The sequence below is a fragment of the Herpailurus yagouaroundi genome, unplaced genomic scaffold (assembly GCF_014898765.1).
Source record: "Herpailurus yagouaroundi ecotype Mexico unplaced genomic scaffold, PumYag 221, whole genome shotgun sequence".
NCBI lineage: Eukaryota > Metazoa > Chordata > Mammalia > Carnivora > Felidae > Herpailurus > Herpailurus yagouaroundi.
In genome coordinates this window covers 10,802,450-10,827,885 of record NW_024412452.1, presented here as the reverse complement: position 1 = coordinate 10,827,885, position 25,436 = coordinate 10,802,450, and the positions used below count along the sequence as shown (strand labels likewise).

Sequence of the window (25,436 nt, the reverse complement as noted above, 5' to 3'; positions counted from 1 at the left end):
AGGGACTCAAATATGTATTGACTGTGTGAATTAAATAGTTGGAGCTTCAGAGCCCTGGCGGCTTCCACTTCCTTTGCCCAACTAAGGAAGATCCTCCTCAGCCTAATTCCCAGGCAGGAAGAGAAGTGGGAGTGGGGAGTGGGGTTCAGTAATGTTTATTAAGCACTACAAGGACGTTAGGTAAGAAGGAGTGCTGCATATCGTAGAACAGGATGCAAGCAAGGATAATAAACACACTTGTGCAGAAAGGAGTAGAAGATTCCCAGATGAATTATCTGGTCAGTGTGTCAGGCTGGCAGGAAGGGAAGGAAGCTACCCAAGAGGGAAGTAGAAATAGTTTTGATCCTAGGGAATCCCACTTTGGGTCTCCCTAGTCTCAAAGTGAGGTGCAGTATTGGCTCATGCCTGCTCATGTCTTTCTGGACAATGCATGATTTGTAGCAGCCAGTTCCTCATCCACCAACAAAACCCACAAGAAACAGACGATTCCTAAAGCTAGAGAGAGATTCTAGCTAGCTATGAAGAACCATTTGTATCTTGGATTTGTATCATTTGCTACTAGACTACGTGGTTTCACATTAAGAATCAAGTCTTTTACCCTCTGTATTCCCCCACAGTGCTCAATAAATGTGGGTATCTCGGCAAAGAAAAGACCGAGTCCATGCTACCTGTCAATGCTGTGCTGCTGCCCCTGATGTTAAGATGGGGGCAGTGACATCCAAAACCCCATTACCCGCCTTTTCCCCCAGGAAGCCTCCTTCATACGTTTGTCAAAACAGGAACACAATAGAGCCACCTGCAGTATATGAACTTTTTATTCTTCATAAAGTGCTCAAAACATGAAGAACAAGCTCTTTATAAACAGGAGTTACAACTAGGAAGACAAACAGCAAAGCAGAACTGTGCCTGCTCTCTGCCCACCCCACCTGCAACTCTCCAAGTCGTGGCCAGGAGCAGAAACATCCAACAAGAACCTTGGGCTTCAACTCAAAGCTCTTCTGAAGACATCCTTGCCCTGGGCATTTTGGAGGCCCACAATCAAGGATGAGTGGAAGATCAGGGTCAGGGCTGGTAATGAATAGAGCCCGGAAGAATACATAGTAGAGGAGTGCTCCCCTTCCCCCAGAAGAGATACCTACCCAACCCCCACTGACCCCCAAAAAAACCATGACCCAAGATCTGGACACCTGAGGACACTTCCTCAGCTTTGATGAGTGATCGTTAAGGTAGATAACATTACAGGGGCTTTCCCCCATGTGTCGGGGCTCCTCTGCTTCATCCTGGCAGAAGACATCACCCACAGAGCACATGTCCTTCCAAGGCTGTCGGAAAGATCCCATAGGCTCTCTCAGGAAGAAGAGGTAATTCCAGACGAGCTCTCACCTCCTCTCTGGGCCAAAAGTATCCTCCTTCAGTACCTCCTTACCCCAAAACTTTTGCTAAATCAGGGCACGCGAGCCACTAAAGGTTCCCTGTAGATGCCATGGGAAGCCGGCCATGTTTTCTGCAAGCTAACCAGGGCTGGGCCAAAAGACAGACACTTCATTTCAAAGTGCACTGCAGCCAAGCCAGGCAAGGCCATGGGGCAGAAGGGACAGGCTGGGAGAGCAGCCAGTGGATGGAGAGGAGAGCAACAAAGGCTTTTTTCCTAAGTATGGGCAGAGTGGGACCTCCCACTTCCAGAATGTAGTTTTTATCCCAGGACCCTCCGCAAATGGGGTTGAGGGAGGAAGAGAAGGTGGCAGGAAAGTTAAAGGAGCAGTGGCAGCTTCGCCAGACCCTTAACTGAACTCTGGGGGAGGGGCACAGGGTGCAGCGAGTCTCACCATCCTCCTCTCCCATGTCCAGGGCTCTGACAGATCCAGCCCCATGTGCTCAACAGGGAGGGAGGGGGACACCAAACAGAGAGAGAGAGGTCTGCATCCAGAGGCTCTTGACCCCACCCACAAAAGGCACATTTTAATTGGTTTCCAAAAGTGCAAACCCTGCCGCAGCACAGAGTTTTGGCATCTGGACAGGCAACAAAAACAAAGATGGAGGCTTGATCCCCAAACACAAGCAGCCCAAAGCCCTGAGGCCTGGAGGGGCCCCCAGCTTGGAGGCAGGTGAGGAGGTGCTCTCCCCACACTTGCCCCAGCTCTCCATACATTCACACATGACACTCAATGGAAAGATCAGAAGAGGAGGGCAGGGCGGGGGGCCTGGAGAACACACATCATCCCCATCCATCCCTGTGGCACTCGTTCTGCAAACAGCTGGAAACACACGAAAGTCAGAACACAGCAGAGATGAGACCAGACCATACAGGCTCCTTGCTCTCAAGGGAACAGACATGAGACTCCTGTTGCCCATAACTCCAAAATGGGCAACTTGGTTCCTGCCACAGCCCCAGCCCCAGTAATGCTAGGAGCCCTCCAGGGGCTGAAGACAAATGAGGAGGACAAGGGTTTAGCTTTGGACAAAATGACTGACCATTGTTGTGGGGTAATAAAGTATGTCCCAGATGCCACATCAAATTGCAGCTCACCCCTGCTCCCCCTCGAGTACTAAATTCTTTGCTCCAATTCCCTGGAGCCCCTAAAACTAAGGGATATGGAAATAGGCAGGTGGGAACGACTGAGGGCTCCCCAAAACACACAAGTTGTACATGGAACCTGATGCCTCCAATGGGAGTCCAAAGGGTCCCCCTTCCAGCAGCCCCACGGAGGCGGAAGGGAAGAGGAGCAAGGAGTGACAACAGAGGACAGACAGCAGCCTGCCCAGGTGAGAGTGAGTTCAGCGGGAAGGAGGGCAGCGCAAGCCCTGTTTGGGCAGTGGGTCCACGCTGACCTCCCGGGGGCAGGGGTGAGGAAGGCTACTTTGGGGGGCCAGGGGGGATCTGCAGCAGTGTGGGTGAGGTCTCCATGATCCGCACCAGCAGCCGGTCAATGTAGCTCTCCAGCTCCTGCACATGCTCGTCCCGCTGGCTCAGCTCCCGCTCCCGCTGCAAGAGCAGGCCGATGAGCTCGTCGTGGGTCAGGTGGTAGTACTTGGCCGACTGGTCCAGCACACCCGAGTCCTGAGGCCAGGAATGAGAATGAGCAGGGCAGCCTCAGGCCTACCTGCCTGTCCACCCACCAACACCCGGGTTTCACTCCTACAGGCCCCTGGAGCGGCCTCTGTCTCCAGTGCGAGAGACAGCCTGACTGGCTTCAGGGCTCTGGCGTGGGGGACCAGGCCCGCTCTTTGCTCCACCCTGCCCGGCACCCTGCTCCTGACCTCCAGGCGCCAGACCTCTCTCCATGGCACCACACATCCGGTCTGACGCACCCTGGCATCCTGCCGGGCCTCACCTTCAGCCGCTTGGCGTCCACAGTCTGGCCAACGTAGGGGGCTGGAGCCACAGGCTGAACGCTGCCCGATGTGACGGTCTTGAGCTTCTCCAGCCCACTGCTCAGAGCTGTGCTCAGACTGGAGCGAGGCTGCTTCCTGTCTGGGCTGCCCTCCACAGGGGCAGCACTGAGGGGCTTCACAGGGTGGGGGCTGCAGACACAGAAAGGAGATGCCTTATGAGGAGGGATGGGCAGTGCAGCGAAAACACGGGGCCACCTTCTCTGGGGGGCCAGCAGTCTGCTGGACACAAACCACCACGTGGTGGTGGCTGTCCCCTACACAGCCAGAGCCTTGGGGCGGCTGCACCCTGCACTCCTCGGCAACTCTCCCCTCCTCCTCCCTCACTGCCTGTGCCCTCTCCATTTTACTCCCTCAGAAGACCTGCCCCTTCACAGGGATGGCAGAGGCCAGCCCACAGCATTCTCTGCACCTACAGCCAGTCTTTGCCAGGGCCACCCCCCCCACCCCATCCTCCCCGCCTCTTCCATACTGCAACCTTTCTCTAGGGATCTGACCAACTCTCCCAGTTTCCCAATTTTCCCAGGACTAAGGATTCCCAGGGTGAGGGACTTTGGGTGCTCAAACCAGGAAAGACCTGGCCAAACTAGAACGCTTGGCTGCCCGCCTCTCTCTACTGGTTGCTTCCCTTCAGCAATTACACAGGCCTCCCTTGACTCTGTTTCCGCATGAGTCATGCCCCACCTCCCCTTCCTCCTCCCCCAGCCCCACCAGAGCATGCACACTGCATTTTGTCTCTGCAAGTTCTTACCTTTCGTGACTCCTCAACCCATCAGAATGGGCCGTTGGCCCCGCCGGCCCATCAGAAGTGCTCCTGCTGAGTCCACCAACCCCTCAGTTCTCAACTCACTGACCTCTCTGTGGAGTTCACACTTGGACCACTCCTTCCTTTGGCTTGCTCTCCCTCATTTCCCTCCAAGACCTCCATCTGGTTTTCTGACCTCTGACGGTCTCCTCCTCAGTCTTAACTGCTAGTCTGCCCTTGGATCTCTCCCCTCCTCACCTTGGCTCCCACAACCCCTAATGTCCAGCTCCAGCCCAGACCTCACCCCCAAGCTCCGGCTCACATACAATTGGAGGCTGGCTCACTCCACACCGGGGCCAGTTCAGGTGCATCATACTCCCTTCCATGTCTGTCCTGTCTGTCCTTTTCTGTGTCCTTCCCAGCAGTGGGTGGCTCCAGTCAGACACCTGGGAATCCCTCTGATTCCTCCCCCACCCCACCCCACCCCCACTCAGCTCCAGGACTAACAAAAATCAAGCCCTGCTCCCTCTCATCTTCTCTCACCCCATCCCCTCCTCTCCGAGCCAGTGCTAGCTAAACTTCCTCCGGCTACAACTGCTAACTCATCTCCTCCAAGGGAGTCTTGCCCACCTCCAACCATGCCCTGTACTGCTATGGGACTGTGAGCTAGCTCAGCCTCTCCAACGCTTAAACAGCCTTTACCATTCTAGATCAGATAAGAAAACACAATCTCTAACACTAATGGGCCCTGCCCTTTCCTGATGGGTCTCTACTTCCCCACACACTGCCGACACCCCGGGAAATGTGCTCTTTCTCACCTGCAGGCTCTTATAAAAGCTGTCCCTCTGTCTGGAACACTGGCCCTTCACCTGCTGGCCTACTAACTCCTATTCATGTTTCAAAGCTATGCAAGGCCACTTCCTCTGGGCAACTTTCCCGACTCCCCCAAGCTGACTAAAGTGACCCTGCTCTGGGATCCCCCAGCACCCTGTACCTGTGACAGGTATGCAAACTGCAAGCAGCAGGCCCTCAAATCAACTAACCTGCCCCCAGAATTTGGACTGTTCAGAAGTAGGAAGCAAAATGGCTTAGCCCAAGGCCCTGAGCTCCATTGGAGGAAGGAGTGCCCAGACCCAGAGAAGTCAACTCTGCTACTCAGGATAGGGCCATGGATTCAGTCTCACAACCTGGGAAGAGTGGTAGAGAGGCCAGGCAAGGGGCAGATAGCAGTAAACAACCTATCTCTTCCCACCTAAGAGTTTGCATTAGGGATGGGAACTTAAAAGCTGCTCTAATGCTACCTATGGGCTGTGCCTGGGGAGGGGTGGCATAAAGAAACCCTGAATGGGTCCTGGGCTCTCAATCTGGTTGCCCCCACACATCAGAGGGACCCTGTACCCCATAGCTCTCAAGGACTCCCTTTTCCTCATCTGAGAAATGGGGATAGCTCTACTTGGCCCATCTACTTCATGATGAAGGAACATGCTGAGTTCGACATGAAGCCAGCCCTGAAGGGAATAAAGCTTCCTAAAGGTAGTGAGTATAATTATAAGTGAGGCTGGAATACAGTAGGGCCAGGTAAGGACACTGTCATCAGAGCAAGGAAGCTGTAACCACCCCCTCTCCCTCACCACCTACCACTGGAACAGCAGTCAAGGGTAGCCCAGATTCCTTCCCTCCCATTTCTCCTCCATCAGCATGGGCCCCACAGGCCAGCTCTTCATGGGTGCATGTCTGTCTTGCTCACTGGATTGGGAACTCTCCGGGCATATCTTTGATCTCTGTTTAGTGTCTGACACACAGTGGATGCTCAGTGAATTCGGAAGACTAAATGTATGAGCCAGCAGGCTGGGGGCCCTAGTCCAGGAGCCCGTCCTGCTCCTCAAGACTCTCACTCTGCTCTGTTCAGCAGAAAAAGCAGCCTCCTCTACTCCCTCCACTTCTTCACTCAGGGCTCCTAGAGCACTAGCATCCTTCTGGACTTCACTGCTCCCCATTGACCCCAAGTGATCTGTGTCTCCAGACCTCAGCTCTGGTCACCCTGCACCAGTCAACCTGGTGAGGTCACAGCCTCATCATTCTTCCCCAAACAGGCCAATGCCACGGTGACCACAGTCACACAGGCATCCAGTGTCCACTCCACACAGTCCTAAGCACATCAGGACCACCCCCTGAAAAGGCACAGATGCAAACCAATGAGGCACCTGAAGGGGTTACAGACCCTTTCTTCTGAGTGAGGGAGTATTTTTGTTTTTCTTCTGTCCTCTAAATAGCTCTTGGGCTTTCTCTCCGACGGACTTCTGTATCGGTCCCTCCTCTGTTTCTCTGCCTCCCACAGCCTGTTCCCCTGGGCCTGCTGCAGAGGATGTGGCCCCCATTTGACAAGTACCCAGCTTCCCTTGCAGCTGAATGCCTGAACTCTCATCCCCCTTCCCCTGCCAGCCCACACTGGCTCTCCCCACTCCATTCTTCACCCCCTGCACCTCTGCTTGCCCGAGGATCCAAGGAGGAGACAGCTTCAGAGCAGGTACCACAGAAGGGCTCCTTTCTTCAAAGCCTCCCCTATCCTGCTTCAGGGTAAAGGAGCCCTTCATCTGCCCCTGGAAGGACTGAGGCTGGAATGTGAACATCCTAGCCCCTGGGCTGCTTTGCCCCCCTCCACCCATCTCCTCCTGCAGTGTATTCTCAGGGTGGCAGCTCACCGCTCACCTGGCACTGGGTTGTGGCTCCTCAGCTGGTCGTGTCTCCAAGGGCAGAAGCACAAGCGGGGAGGCTGGGGTGGTTGCAGCGTGGTCCTCCCCAAGTGGGGCAGGGGAGCCCCCAGGGGAGGAGGCTGGCTCCCCAGGGGGTGGGGAGGAAGAAGTCAGGGGCCGAGCTCCAGGCAGAGGAGAGCATGGAGGGCTGGGCTCCCCATGGCGGTGGCCGGCCCAGGACGGGAGAGGGGGCGGTGGAAAAGCAGGCTCTGGGGGCGTGGGCAGCTCTTCTGGACCAGAGAGGATGGAAGATTCCCTGGACCCTGGAGGGGATGTGGACGGGAGACTGGGGGGGTCTTGGTTCCCCTGAGACAAAAAGGGGTTCAAGGCATCCTCCTCTGACGCCCAGAGGTCAGTGTGTTGGGAGCTGCCTGGCAAGGGCCCAAGCCCCTCTCCCACTGGTCCTTGGGTCTGGGCCTCAGGACCCTCAGGGCTCCCTCCTTTCTCTGGAGCCTCCCGGATCTGCTGACTCTGAGGAGCCAAGCTCTTTGAGTAATGGGGTATGGGGGCAGGACCCTCAGGGCAGCTAGTGGGCAGGGATAAGTAGGGCCCAGACACAGGAGGGCTGGCACCCTCCACTACGTCTTCCAGGCCTGGCCCACTCAGCAGGGTTCTGGAAGAATGGCTGTCAGACTCCGACCCAGGGGCCTCGCCCTCCTCCTTGGCCTCCTGTGGACCAGCAACCAGCATGCTTGGGAGGTCGTCTTCTCCTCCAGTCTCTGCCCCCCTGCTTCTCAGCCCCCCTGCAGCAGCTGCCGTGGCCGCCTCCTCCTCCTCCTGAGAATCTGAGGGTGTGAAGAGGCGTGGTGGCTTGGGAGGTGGCCTGCTGGGCTGCAGTTCCTTGTCCAACACCTGCTCAGGTTTGGGTTCTGGCTCAGGCTCTGGCTCCAGCTCCGGTGGGGGAGGCCCCTCACTCCCCTTGGGGCTCACAGCTTCTGGTGACTCTGGCTGCATCTGGGGAGGAGGCAGCTCATCAGGCTCTCCCCGCAGGACCGGTGAAGACATTTCAGCTGCAGGAGAAATGGTGACCACATCCCAAGGCCATGAATCTTCCACTGTATTGAGCTCATGCAAAAGCTGGCCTTCGCCTTGGGATGCCTCGTCCTTGCCCTCAGGGGCGTCGTCTGGGCCAGGCAGTCTTTCCCACACACTGATCACTTCTGGGGAGCTAAACAGAGACGTCGCACTGTCTGCTGGACTCTGCCCTGCTTCCCCTCCTGGGGCTGGTGGCTCCCTGTCTGCTTCAGAGTCTGAGGCTCTCGGGTGCAGCTGGGCTGACGTAGAGGGCAGGCCGGCCCCTATCGACCCAAGGGGCCCCAGGTCAGCCGTGCTCTTGCTCTGGCGGTCCAGTCCCAAGTCCAGAGGAACCCTGGGCTCCAGCCACACGCTGCTCCCACCTCTTCCTCCTCCCCCAGGGTCCCCCCGGGGCTCAGCTGCCTTCATTGTCATGGCCCCACGGCCTTGGTCTTGCAGCCCAGTCACCTCCAGCCCCACTCCTGCAGGGGCCAGGATCTTGCTCCTGGCCTCTGGACGCAGCCTGCTGGCAGCAAAGACGTTGAAGGTGTCGTCCCACTCAGGCGGGGCTTTCCCAGGGGAGGCCAGGGGGGTGGGGCTGGCCCTCGAGGCACTGGGGAGAGAGGGAGCAGGTGAAGGAGAGTTTAGTGCTATGTCGGCTATGAGTTCCTCGAAGAAAGGGTTGCTCTGCATGGAGGTGAGGAACGGGTTGGTGAGACCCAAGAATCCAGATGGGGTGGCTTCAGGGGCGGCGGAGGCGGCAGCAGCAGTGGCAGCAGCGGGGGAGGCGGCTGCAAAAAGGTTAGTGCTTAGCATGGGAGCAGCGGTGGGAGCAGGAGTGGGGGGGGCCGTAGCACAGGGGGAGCAGGGGAGGTGGTGAGGAAGAGCAGCTGGGTCAGGTTCTACCTGAGGAGACACGTCCAGGCTGTGGAGGGAGACAAAACCGTGAGCCTCCTGGTTAATGCCAAGACTGGAAACGCCCCTGCTGAATACCACGCGCCTGCCCCCCCACCTGCCTTGGGCAAGGTACCACATGCCTGGTACCTGGGTTCAGGTATGTGAGCCAGGGGACAAAGAGAAGACTCTAACAGGTACATTATTAGGTGCTGCCCAAGGAAGAAGATGCTGGACAGAGCTCATTTAAACCTCATGCCAACCCCAGAGAGTAATAATAATCCCGTTTTACAGACAGGATTCCAGCCAAAACCAAGTGTTCTTCACTGGTCCATATGCTGAAGTCTCTACTCAACACCAGACTTATGCCTACAGAACCAATCAGAAAGCACCCTATATCCCTTTAAGGACTGAGAGAGGAAAGAAATACCAGGTGCTTGGAGGGGATGAGGAGACCAGAGAAAGGCCAGGCTTAGCGATCCGGCTGGGTAAAGTAAAGCCCGTGCTAATAGAACCCGGCAGGGCGCCTGGAATTCAGACGGCTGAAGCAGATGTGTTTTGCTGACCTCTTGCAGAAATAGGAGGTAATGATGGGGCAGTCATCAAGGCATGATAAGATGTCAATAAAAAAGAACCCACAAGGGGCGCCTGGGTGGCGCAGTCGGTTAAGCGTCCGACTTCAGCCAGGTCACGATCTCGCGGTTCGTGAGTTCGAGCCCCGCGTCAGGCTCTGGGCTGATGGCTCAGAGCCTGGAGCCTGTTTCCGATTCTGTGTCTCCCTCTCTCTCTGCCCCTCCCCCATTCATGCTCTGTCTCTCTCTGTCCCAAAAATAAATAAACATTGAAAAAAAATTAAAAAAAAAAAAAAAAAAAAGAACCCACCCCTCTCGTTTCTTTGGGGGGGGGGGGGGAGGGAGGGAGGTCCATAACCTGCCTGGATGGACAGCAAGACATCACTGAGGATGTCTGCTGTCAGGCATCCACATGGCCCAGCACCCTGCAGAGGGTGCCCATCACCAAAGGCACTCACAGGCCAGCCTTGAGAACAGCCCTGCTCAGGACACAAAGACTGGAAGGCGGCAGTAGCAGCAACTCTTGAGTGTCACCAGGGGCCCTCTGGGGTCCCCCACACAGAGAGATTGCCGGCTCCCCTGGGAAATCCATCCTGTGGCAGTGAACCTCCACTCCCACGGACACCGGCGAACACTTGCTGGCCTCCGGGTGTCCGCTCCAGGGTCCTCTCCGGGAGGGAGCATCCCCTGCACCTGCACCTTACCTATGGTGCACAGATGACTGTAGGGGTGTGGGCTGGGGCAGACTCCGAAACTTGAGTTCATGGCTTCTCCAGGACAGCCCAGGAGACGGAAAACCAGAAAGGCAGTGCAGGTAAAAAGGGGGGGCCCACACCCCAGTTTTCAGGACTCTGACGGTGGTTTACAGCTGCCTGGCAGCTGAGCCCACCTAACAGGCCCAGACCTTGGTGGCTTCGCCTACTGCCTGGGTCCCATCTTCCAGCCCCCAGTCGAAGCCCCAAGACCCCCATTCCTTGGCCCCTGCTCAGGTGATCATCCTGGGAACTCCTATGTCTCCATCTTCTCCACTCAAGCTGCTGTTTTCCCCAGGGAAACACTGGGGGCAGGCACAGGGGCAGGGGGTGGTGTGGTTGAGGAGCAGAAGCCAGGTTTCACTGGCCAGCTCATATGGAACGCAGGTTGGGGTGGGAGGGGCACCTATGGAAGGAAGCCGGTTAGTCTGGAGTTCACCAGGATTCTTCTGGGAACCCAGGGCCCAGACAGAGCTGGGCAGAGGCAGGGCCGGCTTGTCCACAAACACGGGGAGCAAGCAACGGGAAAGAATCCAGTTCAACCAGCAGCAAAGGTGGGCTTTGCAAGACAGTCTGTGAGTTTGTGATCCCAGCCACACTGGCAGGGCACAGCCAGGTCCAAAACTCTGGGTTTCTCTTAAGAATCCAGCTTCCAGAGACTCTCCTTATTCTTTTGCCCTATACTAACTCCCCATCCAAGTGTGGCTTCTTGGCCTCATACTATCACCTAGAGATTGGGTGTGGGGTGGAGGGTAAGAGAGTCCCATCGACTCCCAACCCACCAGGCTTCCCAGCACGGCTCTACCTCTGCGGTCCTGACATGGTGAAGATACCAAAAGAGGGCAAATCCTGGGCCCAGAGTCCCAAGCCCCACAAACGTCCCTTCTCCATTCTAAGCAGGCCTCAGGCAGGTGCCTACCTAGGGGACCACAGAGAGCAACGTACCACCATGTGGGTCAAGGCCCTGCCCCCCAGCTGGAGCACCCATACCAGACACAGTCCAACTGTGCCAGCAGGAGTCAGCCCCCAGGAACAGAGCTACTCTGAGCCACCTCAGTGGATCTCTCCAGTCCCCTTCGTGACAAGTGACCAGAGGGATCTGAAGGAAGAGAGCTCCATCAACATTAAATAGCACCTAGCTTAGCTCTGCAGTCCCCTCAGCTTTGGCCTGGCCCCACTCACCCTCATCGCAGTCTGGCTGACAGTCAGAACCGCAGGGCAGGAGACGGCAGAGCAGGAGGCCCAGAGCCCCAGGCTAGGCTGGCACCCTCCCCCACTGGCTCCCCAGAGGTACACACAAACCCGTTGGTATGGAACCAGCAAAGGGCTCTCCCTAGAGGATGGGACTCCTAGTGCCAGGCCCAGCAGGCTCCCAAGAGTTGGCGGCACCTGTGAGAACATCCCATCCAACCCTCCCACCCAGTAACACCCCCTCCCCTTCCCCCCCCCCCCCCCCCCCCTTTACCCTTGCTCCACCCCAGATGCACACTCTGAGGGTTCTCACTTTAGAATTTCCTCTCCCTGCCACTGTATCTGGCACAGACCAGACGCACCCCCACATGTGGTTATCTCCCCAGGTTATGCTCTGAGGCCAGAACCCACGGTACCAGCCCGCACCATGCAGAGGGGACTTCAACATATGCTGACTTGTCTTGTCTTCTAGGAACAAAGTTGGGGAAAGAAATCAGAGGTCCAAATGTCTCTGCCCCAGTAATCTGAGGGAATAAAGCTTTAGGGCCTGCAGGAAACTTAGGACAACTGGTGGAACCCGCCCCTTAATGCTGACATCCCCCCTTCTCTCTAACAGCCCCTCTACTTAAACGTTGCCGTTGCTGGGCAACTTACTGCATCACCAGGCCACCTCTGTAGCTGGAGGTCAGTTTCACTGGCAGACAGCCCTTCCTTAGGCTGAGATGAGCCATGTGTCCTTGTTATTTCCACACACTGGTCCCAGAGGTGGCATGCGGATCTGCAAAGGCTCTCCACCAGGCAGTCCCCCGAAAGGTCAAAGCCAGCCTTCGAGGCATACACGCCCAGCCAACAAGCCCTTTAGCCATCCCTCCTAAGGCACGATCTCCTGGCACCCTCCTGAGACTGATGCCTGATGCCCAGGAAAGGTGTCCAATAGACGGGGTGTATGTATCCTCTCCCATCACCTGAGCACAATGGGGTGACAAAGAGGGGCCTAGGAAGCTGTAAGTGGGGAGACCACATAATTTATCTTCCAAACCAGAATGTTTTTAACACAGTAAAAGGGCAATATTAACCATACCAGGAAAACAGCCACAAACAGGATGGACGGCCACACTAACTCTAGGTCACTGGACACACATCATGTCCCTCATTTACCCCACCGGGACTGCCACTGAGGCGCTCAGCTTTCGGCAGCCACTGCACACTCTAAGCTCATCGGGACCTCGGTGTCACTACTCCTGGTGAGGGGCCGGGACAGATGCACAGACCACCAAAGGCCACCACAATACACTTGCTCCCATGTTGTACCACACTGACCCCAATTTAAAAACTCTGTATCCAGGGGAGGGTGGGTGATGGGTATTGAGGAGGGCACCTTTTGGGATGAGCACTGGGTGTTGTATGGAAACCAATGTGACAATAAATTTCATATATTGAAAAAAAAATAAAAATAAAAAATCTGCATCCAGCACTTGATCCCCTATTGTACACAGGGTTCTATGATTAGTGTGAAGGGGCCCTGGCGGGCGAGCTCCGGGGTGGCCTGCCCACAGGGAGCTTATACTCTAAATGATCAGAGAGGGATAGACACAAAGACAACCCTGTTTGGCTCTGGTGGGTTGAACACGCTTGTGTTGAACACTCCTGACAGTCCTCAAACACACAGTAAGGAGGTCATGCTGCAGCCCAAGACACACGGCGACCACAGGGCTGGTGAGCAGGGCTGAGTCTCAACTACCATCACACCCCAGGCACACACACTGGTAGGGGCCTAGTGTGACAGCCATGGGCCTAGCAGGCAAGGGCCAGGCCAGGCCAGGAGGAAAAGGAGGACCATCTTCTCAGCCCTTCCTACCCTTGTTCCTTTTCTTCCAGCCACTGGCTTCTCCAACAGCAACAGCTTTTTTTCTGGAGACTGCACATCCGACCCGTAGTACTGCTTCCAGCCTCTCCCTGGGGCACCAGTGCCACGTGGGAGCACTAGAGGGCGCTGCTGCCCTTCCCAGTGAGGAACACCCAGCAATCTGCAATGGTAGCCCCGGGGGGGGGCACAGGTGCCCCGAACCTCTGAGCCTGTAGACAGACTCTGGAGCTCCACTGGGGGCCTGAAGCTACCTTTGGTCACTCCAGTTCTGGGTATCTGACCTCATTCTCTCCTCAAAAGCCCAGAGCAAGCCCTCTGGGCAAGTGCCAACACTCATTTCTTCCAGATCACCTTCCCGGCTCTGTCAAGGCCCAGGGCCAGGGTGATGCTGACGGACTCACTGTCCAGGTTTCACTCCTGTCCAGATTAGGCCACTTGACCCAAAAAACAGCCCTCCCACCCCACCCAGCCTGGATGCAAGGCCACAGGGCCCGCTCTGGTGGCCTATGCCCTCAAATGAGTCTCCAAAGGGCAGAAATGCCTGGATGGCCTCCATCCTGGTGAGGACAAGCTCAGAATTCAAGGAGAAGGGCACAAACCTCAGCTTCCTCATGTCTATAAGTGAGCCAACTTCTCTGGACTCTGAAGGGCCACTGGGAGACATAGAGACCCAGGATTAGGAAAATAGGCTATAAGCAGGAGTGATGACAACATCAAAGTCATGTCCTGCAGGGGTCTGAGCCCAAAGCCTGGGCACATGAACAGAAATGACCTCATGAGCAATTGTCTGCCCTGGAAAAGGCCCTGAGATGCCCCACAGACAATAGCACTGAGCCCATGGTCTGTGTTCCATCTGACCCAGGCACCCTAGCTCCTCCCAGCAAACGCCCTGCCCAGGTCTCCTGCCACCACCTTCCAGACTACCACCCATAAATATCTCTAAGTTGTCACAGGGCTATAGGCTCAGCCTGGGCTTCTGAGACAGGCCAATCCCCTTTTTCCTTATCTTCCCTCCGCTGCAGGTGGCCAGCAGTTCCCCTGGGCTCTGGTGAGTAGGGGCTGGGCAGCGGGGACAGAAGCTGATATACCTATAGCAGGGGATGCAGAGGGCAGCATCACCCAGGGACTGCTCCAACCCCCGCCCGTCCATGTGTGAGGCATCCTGGGGGCTGCCAGGCGGCCAGGCCTGAGCCCTCTCCCTGCCCTTCTCCGTGGACTCGAATTCCACTGGGAAAGAGAAAAACCAGGACTTCAGGAGTCCTCTCCCTTCTGCTGGGGAACGGCTGTAGGGCCCACTCTCAACCCTTCCTCACGGTGCCCAGCCTTCACACCCCACCTCCTGCCCACAGACCCATGGACAGGGGAGGGGCAGGCTCACTGAGGGCAGAAACAGCGGCCCGACCACACTGGCTGGAGCTGCCACAGACACTGCCTGTCCAGGGCCTGCCCCTTTGTGAAGGGGGGGACATCTGCTCCTAGGACCTAGGCCTGGTGGCCCTCCCTACACCCTGTTGGACAATGCAGCAGCCTCCGATGGTCAGAGTGAGGAGTAGTCAAAGGGCCAGGGTGGGCGATTTGGTCATCTGAATGACCAATCGTATATTTCTCATATATATGTGGTCTTCATCCACAGTTTCTGGCTCATAGCTTCCAAAACCCTTGAAATTTCCTAAGCAATAAGAGCATCTTTTAATATTTGGTCTCTTGTCTGCAGTTCCTGAAATGCTTCAGAGCCATAAAAGTGAAATGGGCATCTTGTTATTCGTAACAAGTCCCTTTCTACCATAACTGGGTTTGTGTGGATGAGGTGACTCTTAACAAGCCCCTAAGGATGGGGGCTGGTTGCCAGTGGAACCAACCATGAACAGAAGGGTGGAACTTTCAGTCTCACCCTCATTTCTGCAGAGGAGAAAGGAGTTGGAAGTTGAGTTGATCACCAGCGGCCAATGATTTAATCATAAGCGCTTGTGTGATGAAGTCTCCATAAAAACTCCAAAGAATGGGGTTTGAGAGTTTCAGGGACCAGTGAACATGTGGAGATGCTGGGGGTGTGGCATGCTGGGAGAGGGCATGGCATGTGTGGCATGCTGGGAGTGTGGCATGCTGGGAGAGGGCATGGAAGCCCTGCGCCCTCTCCTACCTTGTCCTATGTATCTCTTCCATCAGGCTGTTCCTGAGTTATAGCCATTTATAATAAAAGAGCAATCTAGTAAGCAAAGTGTTTCTGAGTTCTGTGAGCCACTCTAGCAAAATAACCAAACCCAAGGAAGGGGGCGGGGAGATGGTCACTGGAACCTCTGATCTACAGCTGGTTGGTCAGTAGCACAGGTGACAACCTGGACTTGTGACAGGCATCCGAAGTGGGCGGGGGGGGAGGGGCGGGGGGAGTCAATCCTGTAGGTCAGTCGTGTAGGACTGAGCCTATGTGGGGTCTGATGCTATCTCTGGGTAAATAGTGTCAGAATTGAGTTGAATTGTAAGACATCAAGCTGGTGTCAGAGAATTCCTTGGATGTGTGGGAAACCAGTCCCCACAGTGGAACCAGGTACAGAATCCTAATTAGTACCAGAACCCTTCTGAGAGCTCTGCCAGAGCCTGAGCTCAAGGACTCCCTCATCGCTCTCATGGGTGGGACTTGGCACATTCACAACAGAACAGCCATCAGCACTTGCCATACCCCAAGACCAAGGATGACAGTGAGGGCCAGAGCCCTAACAGTCTTCAAGGACAGAAGGTAGGTCACAGATTTTAAGGGAGTTGTCCACAGCCCCTTGCCAGCCCAGGAGCATAACTGGGGAGGGGGGCATCAATGACTTGGCTCCCATCGCTCAGGGGGAAGAGGTCACAGAGCCAACAGGGAACAGCTGGGATGGAGGTGGAGGGTATGAGGTACAGGCCCCGTCCTGCCTCTCCACCTGCCAAGGCTTCCTGGCCTTGAGGCCAAAGGGCAAGAGGTAGAAGTTGGAAAGCAAAGAATTCACACAAATAGCCTTTCCTGCTTTTCTTCCCTTCTCCCCCTCCCTCAGGGGGTAGGCGTGCCAACTCAGAAGCAAGACCCATGAGCAGGAGACTGGACTCCTCAATCCACAGGGCCCCCAAAGCGCTGTGCCCTTGCAACTCACCTGTGTCCATGTGCCAACACCGAGCCCTGGCTTAGGGAAACAGCACCCTCCTCCAACTCAACCATGCAAAGCCAGAGCCCCAGCAGCCTGCCCAAGGGCCCCATCTGCTCCATTCTCCCTGCCCCAGGGTCCAGGCTGCAAATACCCCAGCATCCTTCCCGAGGAGCAAAGCTGGTTTTGCCAAGGACGTACCTGGGTTTCTGAGTCGGTTCCTTGGCTTCTCTGAAGCCAAACCAGCTACTCTTGGCCTTTTCCTCCCCGCTGGATGAGTGGTGGGGGGAGGCCCCCAGCGTGGGACCCCCCTTCTCCCCCAGAGAGCCACGGCGCCCCAACTCGCTCCGACTCAGCCCCTGGTGGTGGTGGTGGAAGAGGCCCATCCGGGGCTTCCGCTCCTCCTTCCGGGCTCCTTCCTTCTCGGCCACAGCCTCGGAGGAGGCCACCATGGGTGTGGCAACCTGTACTGGCTTTCCCTCTGGGAGCCGGGCCCCCTCTTCCTCTCCAGAGCGGTTGGCCCCAGTGGCCAACACTTTGGCCTGAGAGCTCAGCTCCTCTTGTCCGGGCAGCACCTCTGAGCTGCTGGTGCTGCGGCTGCCTCTGCCCCCGGAGTCATCTGCGGGCCGAGTCCCCTCCTCAGCAGGCCGGGAAGACACACTGTGCAGGGAGCTGGAGGGTGGGAAGGGGCCCGAGATGGAGCTGCGGTGCCGCAGGGGGGCCTGGGGCTCCTCGTTGTAAATGTGGCTCCCATTGACACAGAGCGAGGAGCGGGAGGCAGCTTCCAGGTGGCCCTGGAGGTCCAGAAGGGATCGGGGTGGAGCCGCTCGCATCTGGCTGGCCTCATCACTGTAGGTCCTTTTGTGAGTGAGCAACTTGGGGGACTGGGTAGCGTCCCTGCCTGAAAAGGAAGCACCCCATGGGGTTGGCAGCAGGAAGAGAAGCCCTGGTTCCTGGTGGGGGGGCCTTCCCCCACCACCCTCCTTGTCCCCCTGTTCCCCAGCCCCCACCCCGGGGCGCTCAGCCCTCACTCACCCCCTTCGGTGGACAGCCAGCTGCTACGGCTGGGCGAGCGTGTGAGGAGCTCTGCGCCCGGGCCCTGGTAGGCCAGGCTCCCGCTGGCCGAGGACAGGGTGCTGTCCGAGCCCAGCGAGGTGTTAGACTGCGTCAGGGAGGACTTGCGTAGCTTGTTGCGCAGGAAGAAGCCTTTGGCTTTGCCCATCTTGCCCAGGCTGCCCAGCTCAGGGTCCTCCAGGGCGCTGCTTGGGAGGATGGCGGAGGCAGATTCCAGCTCATACTTCTTCTTGCCCTTCATCTTGTCCTTGATCTTGCTGAAAGGGGACCGCGGCTTGTCCTTCATGGACAGGTCAAACATGCTGGCGCTCAAGTTGTTGCGAGTGAACTGGATGGTGACCTGGATCTCTCCACGTTCCTTCTCCTTCTTGCCCGCCTTGGAGTGCAGCTTGTACCACCTGCGGGAAGGGGGTGGGAGGCAGCTGTGGTCACAGCACAAGGAGGGGGGGGGGGGGGGGGGGGGGCGGGGGGGGGCGCGGGGGGGGGCCCCCCCCCCCCCCCCCCCAACAGGCTCCTGCCCTGACGCACAGGCCCAGCCTTCCCAGCCACAGGCAGAGCTGAGAAACTATCTACAGCTTTTCCATGATGAAGGAAACCACATCCTGTGTAGGGGAATCTCCTGGGTGTTACTGGGCAGGGCAGCGGTTACCACTCCATGCCACCCTCCCATCCCCCTTCCCTGAAGCTCAGAGATCCCCCCTCTTCCCCCTCCCTGCCTACATCTGCAACTCTGAGGCCCAGAGGGGTGAGACTGGGTGTGGAGAGGTCTCTTAACCCTCCAGGCCCCTGGTATAGACAGACCTACTCACATTTTTCCCTGTTTACATCATCTCCTCTGGCTAGTCCCAGCCAAAGCTCTGCTCCGAGCCACTAGTGAGCCCAGGAAAAAACAGCTCATCCAGAGGCCCAGGGCCAGGAACACATGTACACAGGCACCCCTACCTCAGTCACTTACTGACTCATCCGAGCCCCACCAGGAATACCTCTGCAAGACGGGGGGGGGGGGGGGGACACTATGGCATAAAGTGGCCTCAAGGAGACCTCAAGAGACCCAGGGAAGGGAAGGAACACTCGCATCTGCTGAGCATCGTGTGTGTGCCACAATGGAGTACAAGGGTTTTCGTCTGATGCTCACTCACACCTTACAACACGCCTAGGGGGTGGGGGCCACCACCCTGATTTTACACATCAGGAGGTCAAGGCTCAGCAGTAAAGTAACTCGTCCAAGAACAGGCAGCCAGGAAGGACAGAGGAGACCGAGAGCCAGGTTTTCACCTCTCCAAAGCCCATGTTCTGCCCACCACACACTCCCAGAGAGACCCCTCACACACATGAGGACTGCACAGGGTGGGTGGAGCCCGCCCTACAGGGGAGCGCTGTGCACGGAGCTCTTCCTCTGCTGTCCAAATCCTCCTCCCGACCACTCGCACTCCGAGGAGTCTGCCCGGAGGTCCACCCAGGTCCCTCTCCCATTCTGCTCAGTGGGCCATACCCCGTCCCATCTCCTACAGATGTGAGCAGAGAGATTCTGCAGAGAAACTGAACCAGAAAGGTTCTGGACGTAGGGACGCCAAGATGGGTTCAGGTGCAGGGCTGAAGACAGGAGTGACTAAAAATCAGCCCCCTTTCTCACACCAACACCCAGAATGTCTAACCTCCCTAGCATAGAAGAGCTAAACACAACCCTCAGAGGATGTGTTCCAGACAAGTTGGGGGAAATCTCCCAGAAAGTGGAACAAAGATGAGGCGATGATTGGAGGTCAGTCAAGGAGTTTCACCACCAAGTAACTGGAGAGTCAAGAAAGATGAGGGAGTCTTCTTCCGTGTGTGAAGGGCTTGGGAGGCCTCTCTCCAATCCACAAGACAGGAAAAAGGCTGAACAAGCTGAAAATCAACAACTCACAGGGAATTTTTAGGGCAGTGAAACTATTCTGTGTGATACTGTAATGGTAAACGCATGTCATTATGTATTTGTCAGTACCCGCAGAATCTAAAATACAGAGAGTGACCTCTAATGTAAACTACAGGCTCTAGTTAATAATATTACATTGGTACTGGTTCATCAGTTGTAACAAATGTACCACACTAATGTGAAATGTTACAACAGAGGAAATGGGGAACGGGATGGGGATCAGAGTTAGGGAGTGTATGTGAACTGCCTGTACCGTCCATTTGTTTTTCTGTAAATCAAAAACTGTTCTTTAAAAAAAAAAAAAACTGTATACATTTAAAAAAGGAGAGGGGGGGAGAGGGAGGGAACAGAGAGCACAAAGTGCGAGAAATAACACAAGAAAGTTTTCCTGACCTGAAGGACATGAGCATCAGCACACAGAGGCCCATAAGCACGTAGCACGATGAATAAAGAAAGACCCAGCCAACAAGTCTCACTGTGAGGTTTCAGAATACCAGGTATAAAAAGGAGAGCCCAGGGGCTGGGTGGCTCAGTACGTTGAGAGTCTGACTCTTGATTTCAGCTCAGGTCATGATCCCAGGGTCGTGGGATCAAGCCCTGCGTCAGGCTCTGTGCTGAGGGTGGAGCCTGCTGAAGATTCTCTGTCTCTCTCCCTCTGCCCCTCTCCCCTACTCGTGCACACACACACGTTTTCTCTCTCTAAAATAAATACAATTAAAATAAAATAAAATAAAATAAAATAAAATAAAATAAAATAAAGGAGACCCTGGGAGCTTCCAAATAGGGAAGACAGGTTGATATGTTCAGGAATCAGAGTAACATTGGATCTTCACTAGCAACACTGGGTACATATGGAATCATGCCTTCAGAATTCTGAGGGAAAAGTTTTCCAGCCTAGGATTCTAGACCCAGCCAATCAAGCATGAAGGTACAATGAGACCTGGTAGAGATGGTCAGATTGGTCACTGAAGGGCTCAAAGTCCCGCAGTACATACATATACTACACCCACATATACCCCATACTACCCACCCTCCCACCCACCACCACCCCCAACACTGCACCCCACACACCCCTCCCACACCACACACATACACACACCACACACCCTACAACCCCCCCACATGCCTCAGTCAGTGCAATGGTGGTCACCCCCAACCCTGAAATCTGCCTACCCCACGGCACCAGCTCCCCGAGCTTCTCAGCTTCTCACAGACATAAACGGGTTGGGAGTGGGGTATCTTCTGTATGAAAAAACGTCTTCCCAGGCCACGTGCAGTTGCACCCCTTTGGGAGAGTCCATCATGACTGCACCCTTGTGTGCCCATTATGAGCTACGTGCCTGTCCTGTCCTAGGTGACCCACGCGATGGCCCGAGTGCAGTGAGCCAGGGCCGCTGGTTTTCCCTCCTAAACCATCCACCAGGCAGGCTGCGTCAGGGCAGACGGTGGCACAGGCAGGCAGGACAGAGGACCCTGCTCAAAGTGTGCGTGCACGTCTCCATGCTCTCACAGTATGCAGGGGCAGGAGGAGGAGGGAGAAGTGTGGCGAGAAGAGAGAGAGAGCTGAGAGATCAAAGGCATGTGTGAGAGGATGTGTCTGGGGGCAAGAGGGGAGGGTTACTAGAAAAACAAACCAGCTTGCATCAACATCCTCACACCCCTACTTTCTCAAGCCAGTGCCCACCCTGGGCCTGACACTCTGACTCTTTAAAGGCCGGGCCCTAGTCACTTTCTCCAAACCTAGACCAGGCCCTATCTAGCACAGAAGATCCTGGGAGGTGGAGAAAAAGAGAACTGTGTGGACTCCACCCCAAACCCACTAGCTCTGAGTAACTGGAATCGGCAAGTACAGACATCCTTTGCTGGGGCATAAAGGTCAGGGGCCCTCAGTCCCAGCTGGTCACACTCCATACATCGCAGGATGAACAGTAGCTATCTGTGGGGGGTGAGGCTGCAGGGAACAATGACCGCCTCCATTGAGTATTTTTGTCCGGTTTGAATTTTTTATAAGGAATATATATATATATATATATATATATATATATATATATATATATATATATTACTGTCACAATAGGAAAAAGAGACCAAAGAAAACGCTTGTTCCTATCTTATCTCCTCAGTTGCTTGAGCCACAGAACAGGCTGCTGGCCTCTCCCCTCCCACCCTTCAGATGAAGGGAGCTTGCATCATTAGACCACAGGGAGGCTTAGGCCCTCTGCCTAAAGGATCCTTGTTCCCTGCCCTTCCCTACCCCCACATAAGGTCACCTCTGCTTCTCCTGCTTTTCCCCAGGGAATTTGGGTCTGTGTCTGTCTGTCTGCTTGTCTGTCTCCGACCTGCTTTTCAGGAAGGCCAGGAGTGAAGAGGAAAGACTTTCCTTACCATTTTCTGAGACTCCCCCATCCAGAGCAGAGTGAGGCTGCCTCTGGACCCCAGCCACTGTCACCCATCTACCTCCCTACCAGTCCAGGGCAGGACTGAACTGGACCCTGCCAGGCACCTTGGGTGTCCTGGGACTCAACCAGAGCAGGCCTTCTCCAAAGAGTATGACCCACACCAGCTGGGATGGCAAAGCCACATAACCACCAGCTCCCAGACAAAGCCCACATCCCTCTCCTCGACCCCTTGCTTCTGCTTCCTCCTCCTGCCTATCCAGATGGCCCCTAGAAAATCCCAGACCTGCCAGACCCTGTGGCACATGGTCCACTGGAGGCTAGAAGGCCACAGACACTGCCGACATGGGCTGATGATCCCTCAGTGAAACGATGGAGATTCTCTTTACAGAGCCCCACATGCAGCAGATCCCACTGGGCATCTCATCCCCACAAAGCGGGGTTCCCACGGGGAATGTGCCTACAGGGTCCTGTGGCCCAGCTCCAGTCCCACCTCCTCTAGGAAGAACTCGCAGCTGCCACCATCCTGGGCCAGCCCAATTCTTCCTCTTTCTGACCAGGCACAGGCACTCTGAACCAAACTCACTCCACAACCAGATCTGTTTGCAGTCTGCCCCACAGCTACCTAGTCCTGTCATATTCTGGGTGCTCAAGGTCTCCCTAGCAGGACTGGGTTCCCTGCAGATACTTACTGAGTAACCCCCAGGGTACACAGCTACAAAGTAAATAAATAGCGCATGGCAGTAAATTCTGAGATGTTACAAGCTCTCAGTGATTCCCTGCCTCCACTCCCTCTCTTTTCCCTCTTGCTCCACCCACCCCTTGCTTGGAGCTCTCATCTGGATGCCCATGGCAGCAAAGCATGGTGGCTAAGAGCTGGGCTCTGCATCCTGAGTGCACACCCTGGCCCCCACCACTTACCAGGTTACTTCCCTATACCTCCGTGTCCTCAGACATCCAGTGGGAGCCACCCTCTTGGACCCCTGGTCAGTGCGGAGCCAATGCTTCCCATTTACTCTCAGACAGTATGAGGGTCAAGGTGGGTGGGGCATCTGAAGTCTCCAAGGCCCAGGCAGCACACACGCAGGAGACGAGGGTTTGACAGTGACGATTATTATCTGGGACTTGTCCCCAGTGTGTCTGCAACCAACCCATGATGGGCACCGACGAGAAGGAAGAGTAAGAGGAAACTCCTTGTCCCTGAAGAGAGATGCACAGCTACGATGCTGCGCTTCAGGAGTAACATACATCAGCGCTTCCCGAACTGCAAAGTGCAAAAGGATCACTGGGTCTGGTTAAAATGCAGATCTGAGGCCATGGACGTCTGAGAGGCTCCATTTCCACCCAGCTTCCAGGGGATGCCCATGCTGCTGTGGACCACACGTGAGAGGGGGAGACGTGCGGCACGCTCATGTCCAAGGTTCTGTACCTCCTTTACTACCCACACAGTCCAGGAAGCGGGGTCCATTTTCTCCATTCTGTAGATGAGGAAACTAACCCACAGAGGTTTGTCACTTGCCTGAGTCACACAGCGGGTAAGCAATGGATTGGAACCTGAACATGAGGATGCTGAACTCTCAGCCCACACCCTTGACCTTTAAGATGTAACATTTCTCATAAAACTGAATGCAAACACTCAGGCCTCTGGACACCCTGTCCAGCGACAGAGGCTGGAAAATTCCTGGACGTATACCACAGATGCTGGCACAATCCCAGGAGGATGTCGGGATTCCGACACCCTGGAATGGTCACTGAGGGAACCCTGGGGCTTTGTCCTGTCTGCAGGCCATTACAACCCTATCTGAGGGCAGCCCAGCCTCCCCCAATGGCCATCAGAGTCCAGAATTCCTGGGAGGACAGAACCATGGAGAAGCCTTCAAGGCCCCTTGCTCATCAGCCAGACCTCCCACAAGCTCCCTCAGGCTGACAAAAGTTCAGCAGGGCCAGCTTGGACTTAGGACTTGGCACTCAGCCTCTTGCCCTGCCTCCCCCCACACCCCAGGGGCAGAGGACAAAGGTGGGATGGAAGGGGTAGGGGGCTAGTTGCCTCACCTGTTCCCAAGATTACAACCTTAGTTACTCCTGTCGGTGGGGCTTCCCGGCCCGCGGTACCCAGCTCTCCACCTATTTATCAGGGAATGCTGCTGGGCTAACAGCTGCCACACACCTTAACTGGAAATGCCCAGCACCCGGTGAGCCAACCTAGGGCTGATGTCCAACTCACACATGCCCAGGTCAGGGCAGGTCCTGTCAGAGACCGGGGGCGGTAAGGGCTGTGACACACAGGCCCAGGCACACCTGACTCATTGTCAGTTCTTATCAGCCCCAAATGCAGCTTATGACCCAAATAATGGTGCCCCAGTTAGCCCCCACATACCATTTGTTCAGTCCCCAAACCCAGGAGCATCTTTATCTCTTCTCCCCCACCTCGCACCCCACATCTAAACTTTGAACTCTGCTGGTTCTATGTGCAAATTATAACCAGAATTCTACCCGTGTCACCACTGTCACCCTGCAGTCCAGTCCACCACGATCGCCCCCCTGGACAGGACAACTCCCTACCATCCCTGCTCCACCGGCAAATAGGCACAAAACACCCTGCTCCTCAGAATGGTAGAAAGGTCCCATCTTTGGGTCCTGGCTCCTCTGACGCTCTGCACCACTCATCCCACACTCACCTTCTTGATGTCCCTGAGCCCAAGGCCACTGCACTTGATCCTCCCAGATCGTCAGGCCACGGTTCCCTCACTCACTCACATCAGGTGTCCGTTCATCGGCACCTCCACAGTCTTCCCTAGTACCCCCAGGGCACATGCCTTATTCTGTTTCTTCAGTGTACTTAGTACTACTGGACATCCCACGTGCGGGGGTGTGTGTGTGTGTGTCCTACACAGTACAATGATGAGACGTCTGTCCTCCCCTGCTCTATAGGCAGCAACTGTATTCCGTTCATCTCTGCATCCCCCGCACATAAAAACAGCAGACATCTAAATATTTGTTCAGTGAATGAACAAATTAATCTAGGATTTGACTTTGGAACTTATCTGTCCCCATTCACCATTGAATAATTGTGTAATGTTTCTCTCATTACAAACCCATGGGTCTTACCCATGAGACCAGGAGCTCCTGGAAAGCAAGGGAGTGCTCCCTGCCTCCCATCCCCAATAGGAGCCCTCCAAGGGCAGGAGCCACAGGTGCCAGGCTTAAAGGGGACAGTTCCAAAAAGGGGCCTTCTTTAATCCTGACAGCCTTACCCCCCATTTCTGAGTGAAGAATCTCATTCACTTCCTTGGGAGAGAAGGCACTGAGCTAGATCTGGGAAGTGCCCAACCCAGTGAATGGAGGTCGGTGAAGGTGAGGGAGGTTGGGTGTTGACCACATTCTAGCCCATCATTAGGACACTAATCTTATCACCATTGATAGCTACACCTCTCCTTTATCACTTATTGTGTGCTGGGCACCATACTATGCACTCAACACTCCCATGATACCTTACTAATCCTCTTAACAGCCCTGTGAGGTGGGTGTGGGGGGCAGACCTCGAGGGTGGCTACAAGCACGGCCTGTGGAGCCAGGCTACCTGGTTTAAGCCCCAGCCCCACCACCCAGGACAGGTCACTTAATCTTTCTACACCTCAGTTTCCATACCTACCTATAATGTGGGGGTAACGGATATCCAATCTGCTCTCCTCACAAGACAACTAGGAACGTTAAGTGGGCTATCTGTGGAGCACTCAGAGAATGGGGCCTGGCACAGGAGAAA

At 55.6% G+C, this 25,436-nt stretch overlaps 1 protein-coding gene across 1 annotated transcript; it reads right to left on the bottom strand.

Annotated features, from left to right (window-relative positions):
• Positions 1–797: 797 nt before the first annotated feature.
• RAB11FIP5 (RAB11 family interacting protein 5) lies at positions 798–17,807 on the bottom strand (the record flags this gene model as incomplete). Its single annotated transcript, XM_040458307.1, has 5 exons — positions 798–3,058; positions 3,333–3,522; positions 6,845–8,827; positions 16,493–17,192; positions 17,327–17,807. Coding segments are annotated over 5 exons (3,558 nt in total), but the record flags the coding sequence as incomplete, so codon positions are not given.
• Positions 17,808–25,436: the final 7,629 nt, after the last annotated feature.